Below are 7,154 nucleotides of genomic sequence, written 5' to 3'. Positions count from 1 at the left end.
GGGTGCATCGTAATAGAGGGCACTGTGATTTCTTCAAATTTCTCTACTTTCGGGTGTCACTTGCGCCCTGGAAACACACTTTAAAGTTTTATTCTGTGATTTCCCATCATAATGGGAAGTCCCAGAGTTAAAAAGTAAAACAAGAGCCACGTGGCCTGGCTCAGCGGTTGAGTGTCGACCCACGAACCAGGTCAGGGCACATGCCCGGGTTGGGGGCTCGATCCCCAGTAGGGGGTGTGCAGGAGGCAGCCGATCAATGAGTCTCTCTCATCACTGATGTTTCTCTCTCTCTCTCTCTGTCTCTCTTTCTCTCTCCTTCCTTCTTCCTTCCTCTCTGAAATCAATAAAAATATATGTTTAAAAAAGTAAAACAAAGCAAAATCATCCTTTTAAGTACCTAAGAACATTTTCAATGCTTGACATGTTTTTTGTCCTGAAATGGTCTCGGGTCTGGCTTCTGATGGGAAAGCCTTGGCGTGCCCCTGTGGCCGGTGCCTGTGGGCCGGGCAGAGAGGAGCCGGCGTGCATGGTCTCGTGTCGGGCTAACAAGGCGCGGGCCAGGGAGCCGGCCGGGCAGCTGCCCGCCTCCTGGGAACAGCCTAGAGACAGCTTCGTAAAGAAACACGGTTTCCTATCACTAAAGGGATGGTCACCACCTCGGCTGCATAACGCCAGACACATCCCTCCACCACTTCCTTAAATCCACCAGCAGTTTTCTCATTCGCGTCGACCTCACTCCACGTAACGCGGAGCACAGAACCTGCCACCCAACAATTCCTCGGACCTTCGTAAGACGGGCAGTACCACCGACAACCTCATTCTCTCTGGGGCTCAGCCCATGTGCACGCGATGAGCAGCAAACATGCATAATGAACACATCAGAACTCATTCTACCAATGAGAGAAGCTTCGCGAGTCAGAGCTGGTGAGGATGAGACTAGACCACCTGACCAGCGGGGGCGCCTGAACCCCGGTGCGCCCCGTCTCAGGCCGCTGGCTGTAGCTGGATTAAAGGCAGCCCCCCGCCCCATACCTAGCCCTTTCTATTCCCCACATGTGACACTGTTCACCTCAAACGTCCTTCTGCAACGTATAACTAACTGTCTTCCTCTCAGGCAGCTCTTTCTTTCTGAGAATGCCGATGTGGCCGCTCTACAAAATCATCTGAATTTTGTTCAATTTTTTGAAATGTTTCTGCGAAAGGCTTCAAATAACACCCAGGGGCTCATGGTGAATGTAGCCCTCACTGCCCGGCTCTGCTGAGAGCTTCCCACCGTCACAGTCCCCGGCGTTGCTGCTCGCGGCCGTGGGCGCCGTGTCTCACGCGCTCCTGCCGGGACCGGGCCGCACAGAGGAAAGCGCTTCCTCCGTGGTACCCGAGGGGCTTCGGGTGTGAGACTCCCCGCTCCCCGTGGCAGACGTGGGCTTACAGTGATGGATGGGTTAGAGGCCAGCCAGCATGTCCACACTGGGAATGGATTTTTCTCTTCAAAGAGGTTCTGTGCGTCAGCAGACACGGGCCTGATCCGTGCTCACGCGTGCACGCACACACACACACACACACACACACACACACCCTCAGGTGACTCCGAGAACACGCTAAGACCAAAGTGAATCTAAAGCTACCGCAGGCGTCAGAGGCCCCGCCGAGGGACATCGCTGAAAGCGACCGTGACGGGGCCCACGACCCACCTTCCGCCTCATGTGGGGCGTCTCCACCCCCTGGGGCGGGGGTTGTAGTTGCCCTCGGCTGCCGACAGGCAGTACTCGGACCGGGTCTCCAGGGACGTCATCCAAGAATCATTCCTGGAAGGCTGCCTGTAAGAGGCATGCAGCCACTGGGAGTGGGTGGGGACACTACTGTTGGGGAGGGGTGCCCCGTGATACTCTCGGCTCCCACACAGGCCCACACTGGCCGTCGGGGCCTGCAGGGCGTGGGGCAGCCCGTCGCCCCACCCCCCCGTGGGCGCTGGGAGCACCTTCCTGCGAGCGGCCAAGACCACGTTGGCCACGACGGAGTCCCGGATGTCTCTGGGCCAGAAGGCCTCCTCCACGAGACCCAGAGGAGACTCGGCTGCTGCCTCCCAGGGAGCAAGTCTCCTGTGCGCTCCCTCAGGCCCCGCAGCGGGCTGGGCGGGGTGGCGGTGAGCAGGCCGGTGCGCCCAGACAGGTGTCGCAGAAACGGTGGGTGGGACAGGTCTTCCCGGGAGAGACAGGGAGCGTCCACTCTCCTAGAAGCAAGGACAAGGTTAGGGCATCTTAGTCACTGTGGTTTGTGCCGATGGCTGTTACGCTGGGTCCTGGTGTGCCGTGCCCACGCCCTGTAAGAGCAGGTCCCGCCGAGCCTAGGGGGGGCCGAGCCGGCTGCCTAGACGGGTGCAGGGCTCTGGGCCGGACCGGACTCAGGCCTCCTGCTCGCTCCCACCCCCAAGCCCGTAGCTCCGAGGCTCCCTAGTCTCTTGGGTGTGACCCCCTGTCATCCCGGGAGCCCCCAGCCTTGACTGCCCCCCACACACTCACATCTGCAAGCTCTGCCCACCGCACCGCGTCCTGTGCTCCCGCACAAAATACATGCATGGGACACATCTACCGCCCGGAAGCCGACCGTGACCTCGGCCCCTTCTGCCCTCAAGTGACTTCAATCTGCACCTCGCCTCAGCCTCCGCCTACAGCAGGGACAGGCGTGAGCGCTGAGACGTGCTATCGCCAATCTCCTCGGGGGCCTGCCTGTGCTGGGCAGGGGGAGGATGGCGGGGTCTCGTCCCTAAGCGTGGGGGTCGCCATGCCTCTGAGGGCAGTGCTCCCCCGCTGTTACATTGCATCTTCCTGCCTTTGGTACGGGCCGTATCCCTGGTTTCCTGGACAGTCTGTGTCCCTGAAACACTGCCCTTTGGAAGCGAATGTTCCATCTGTCGAATGTACACACAGAGGATTTACGAGGGCCTCGGCCCCGCCCGCACTCCTCACGCACTCCGCCCCAGGAGGCGCTGCTGGCCAGGCTGGCGGGAGCAGCGGGTGCCCCCGGGCAGGCGGCACCTCCACGGCCCACAACATCCCCTCCAGGATGGAAAGCGGTGCCAGGCCGGCGAGCGTGTTCAAATTCCATGAACGGTTTTTGGTTTTGTTTTTATATACATTTTTACTGATTTCAGAGAGGAAGGGAGAGGGAGAAAGAGAGATAGACCCATCAATGATCAGAGAATCATGGATCACCTGCCTCCTGCACGCCCCCTACTGGGGATTGAGCCCTCAACCTGGGCAAGTGCCCTTGGCCAGAATCAAACCCAGGACCCTTCAGAACGCAGGTTGATGCTCTATCCACTGAGCAACACCAGCGAGGGCCAGTGAATGGTTTTCACAGCTTTTCTTTCTCAGTCAAGTGATTAACTTTAAAGTGAACAGCAAACCTGGATCTGACAGAATATCTCTGATTGCAGTGTTTTCTTTCTGCTTTTTCCCGCGGGGCACACAAAGAACGGAGATGGTTCATTCTTGGCTCACGCAGAAGAATGGGAAGGGGGGGCGTCTATACAATGGGTCTGGCTTCTCTCCTCTCAGTCATTAAAACGTCAGTAATAATGGCTGAATCCTAGCAAAAACTTGCCTCCTTATCCTAATGTAATAAGTCTTCTTCCCTCTACGTCAGGGTGGGCGGGGCCAAGCCTGGTGTCAGTCATCACCGTGGGAGGGCTGCTTGCCACTTCCCATTATCTATGCATTGCCGTCCTGTCCTCACTCACTCAGCACACATTTTATTGAGCAACTACTATCTCCCCAGGCATTCGACTGAGCTCCTGGGAACACAGGGGTTATTCACTGAGGCCCTCGCCCTCAGGCAGCACACAACACCCTCCGCGTTAGCTCCGCTGTGGCAGCTTAGCCGCAGGCCATCTAAGAAGGGACTCTCCACCCAGCTGCTCAGGACCGGGAGGGACTGTCTAAACCAGGAGACGCATTGGCATTCGGTGTGGCGAAGAGAAATGCAGCGCTGTCTCTCTCTCGTGGTGTGGGGATGCCTCCCTCGGTCCTTACAGCGGACGAGAACAGCACCGGTCTACAGATCCCCGGGGCGCCCAGCGACGCCTGCCTTCCCTGGTCTGTCTCCGGAGAGAGCAGCTCAGGTCCTGACACCCCAGAGACTTGAGGGGTGATAATAAAGGGACCCAGGGCCCCACAGACACCTGGGCGGGGCTCCTGAGTGCACGGCCAGGGGACTAGCATCGCTGCTCATAGCTGGAGGAAGAGCAGACTACCACTCCCTTTGGGAGGACTAAGGGCCACACGAGTGCACACATGTCAGGGCACCCACAGCACCGGCTGAGAGACAAGACCTTCCTGTCAGGTCGTTCTCCCACCTGTTCAGTTTCAAAATCATCGGAAGAACGGAAGGTTAGAAATGAGAAAGTTCAGCACATGGCTGAGTGATGTCCTGAAAACAAAGAGCTCAGAGATTTTTTTCAACGAAGGCTGCTTCCCGTGTGAACCCCAAGAACCCACAGCCTTTGGTGTACCGATGGCACTCCAGCCCCTGAGCCGCCTGGCCAGGGCTCCCTGTCTCTCTGATCCGGCTGCGCTGGCCTCTTCCCTGCTAGGGTCTCACCAGGCATCCTAGTGCCCCAGGACCTTTGCACCTGCCGACCCTGCTGCCTCCCGGCACCAGCACCCACGACTCCGCTTCCTCTCCTTCAGGCCTGACTCACATCACAGGGTCGCACTTCGGCTAGTCTCTCTGTCTCTGAAAATTCCCCATCCCCCCTCTCTGCTTGGTTTCTCCCCTAGGCTCACGCCTGCCTAACAGAATAAATGTTTTATCCAGTTAGTCTGCTTCCCTGCTTCTTCCCGCTAGAATTTAGCTCCAACTAAGACATCCTCAGACCTGGCACAGTGCCTGACAAGTAGGTGCTTGATGCTTGCTGAGGAATGAACGGCCATTTCTCCATCACCAGAACCAGGAGACGGGGCTGGCTTCGCCATGATGTGTGGTCACGCCCGGCAGTGCGGTCCTTCGCCCAGGTCAGTGGCATATGGTGCGGCTCTCACGCAAAGACTCTTGCCCACCCTCACCCCCAACATACACGCACCAAACCACACATCAGGCCAAGTTTGGCGAGACAAGTAGGATGAAGCAATACTTGCAAAGGAATCCATTTTCTAAGCAGGTAGGAGGTTTTCACGTGGAGGGAAAAGGGTTGCACTTAGGTCTGTGGGACTGCGAGGGGTTTAAACTGCTTTGGGAAAAGTCTTAGATGAATTCTCCATGGAGATTTGGAATTCCCTTACCGAGAGCTTTAAATATCGGGCAAACGCTCCCTGGAAGTTATTGAGACATAATCAAGCTGGGAGTCGGGGGTCAGGAGAACTTTTAGATCATTTTTGTTCTAGTCTCTTTTTAAATATATATATACTAGAGGCCCGGTGCACAAAAATTTGTGCACTCGGGGGGGGGAGGGGGGGTCCCTCAGCCCGGCCTGTGCCCTCTCGCAGTCTGGGACCCCTCGGGAGATAACGACCTGCTGGCTTAGGCCCGCTCCCAGGTGGCAGAGGGCAGGCCCAATCCCTAGGTGCAGCCCCTGGTCGGGCTCAGAGCAGGGCTGATTGGGGAGTTGGGGCGCCGCCCCCTGTCACACTCAAGGCAGGGTCGATGGGGAGGTTGTGGAGCAACCCCCTGTCACACACAGAGCAGGGCCCATCAGGGGGTTGGGGTGCTGCCCTCTATCACCCACAGAGCAGGGCGGATCAGGGGGTTGGGGCGCCGCCACTCTCACACTCAGGGCAGGGCTGATGGGGAGGTTATGGCTCTACCCCGTCACACACAGAGCAGGGCCGGGGGGGGGGTTGGGGCGCCGCCCCCTGTCACACACAGAGCAGGGCCCGTGGGGGGGGGAGCTCCCCCCTATCAGGCACAGAGCAGGGTGGATAGGGAGGTTGGGGCCCCGCCCCCTGTCACACACAGAGCCGCAGGGCGATCAGGGGGTTTGGGTGCTGCCCCCTGTCACGCTGATTCCAGTGCCGGGAGGCCTCACGGCTCCGCTGATCCCGGTGCCGGGAGGCATATTACCCTTTTACTATGTAGGATAGAGGCCTGGTGCATGGGTGGGGCCGGCTGGTTTGCCCTGAAGGGTGTCCTGGATCAGGGTGGGGGTCCCCACTGGGGTGCCTGGCCAGCCTGGGTGAGGGGCTGAGGGCTGTTTTCAGGCTGGGGATGACTGAACTCCCAAACGCTCCTTTTTTCCTTTTTTTTTTTTTTTTTTTAATTCTGGGCCAGCTTTAGCTTGAGGCTTGGCTCCAGCTCTTAGGCCTCCGGCTGAAAGGAGGTTTCTGGCCTTTGCTAACAATGTTGCGAATCTGCTGGCTGAAGTTGGGCGTATTTGTTACAGAGTTTCTTAAACTGCCGCTCAGAGGCCTGCAGGGGAAGGCGGGGAACGTTGGTTTCCTCCGTCACTGAAGCAACCAAGCCTCATGTTAGTTTCAAGCTGCCTGGCTGCCGGCCACCATCTTGGCTGACAGTTAATTTGCATATCTCGCTGATTAGCCAATGAAAAGGGTATCGGTCGTACGCCAATTACCATGTTTCTCTTTTATTAGATAGGATATTATTGATTTTTACAGAGAAGAAGGGAGAGGGACAGAAGAAACATCGATGAGAGAGAAATATCGATCAGCTGCCTCCTGCACACCCCCCACTGGGGATGTGCCCGCAACCAAGGTACATGCCCTTGACCAGAATCCAACCTGGGACCCTTCAGTCCACAGGCAGACGCTCTATCCACTGAGCCACACTGGTCAGGGCTTTTCTAGTCTCTTAATAAAACAGCCTCTACCTCATATTCCCTGGGATCTGCCTTCTGCAAGTGAATCTTACATTTTCCTCCACCACGTGGAGTTTGGGGAAGTTCTGTGGCAGCACTCTTATCTAAGCCAGCACTGCCCAGCCAGTGTGGCTCAGTGGTTGAGCATCGGCCTATGAACCAGGAGGTCACGGTTCAATTCCTGGTCAGGGCACATGCCTGAGTGCAGGCTCCATCCCCAGTGGGGGGGGGTGTAAGAGGCAGCGGGTCAATGATTCTCTCTCATCATTGATGTTTCACTCTCCCTCTACCTTCCTCTCTGAAATCAATAAAAATATATTTAAAAAACAAAAATAAAAAAAACAGG

General features: G+C 57.1%; 1 protein-coding gene across 1 annotated transcript in view; it reads right to left on the bottom strand.

The window, feature by feature from the left end:
- Positions 1–271: 271 nt before the first annotated feature.
- SYNPO2 (synaptopodin 2) overlaps positions 272–7,154 on the bottom strand; it is a 140,331-nt gene continuing 133,448 nt past the window's right edge. The window contains exon 5 of the mRNA XM_059695568.1: positions 272–2,230. Within this exon, the coding sequence (XP_059551551.1) occupies positions 1,700–2,230 (531 nt within the window). The 3' untranslated portion in view covers positions 272–1,699. The remainder of the gene's footprint in view (positions 2,231–7,154) is intronic.

The sequence above is a fragment of the Myotis daubentonii genome, chromosome 5, assembly GCF_963259705.1.
Source record: "Myotis daubentonii chromosome 5, mMyoDau2.1, whole genome shotgun sequence".
In the NCBI taxonomy this organism is placed as follows: domain Eukaryota; kingdom Metazoa; phylum Chordata; class Mammalia; order Chiroptera; family Vespertilionidae; genus Myotis; species Myotis daubentonii.
The sequence above is the reverse complement of the archived record's forward strand: the minus strand, read 5'-3'. Positions and strand labels throughout refer to the sequence as shown.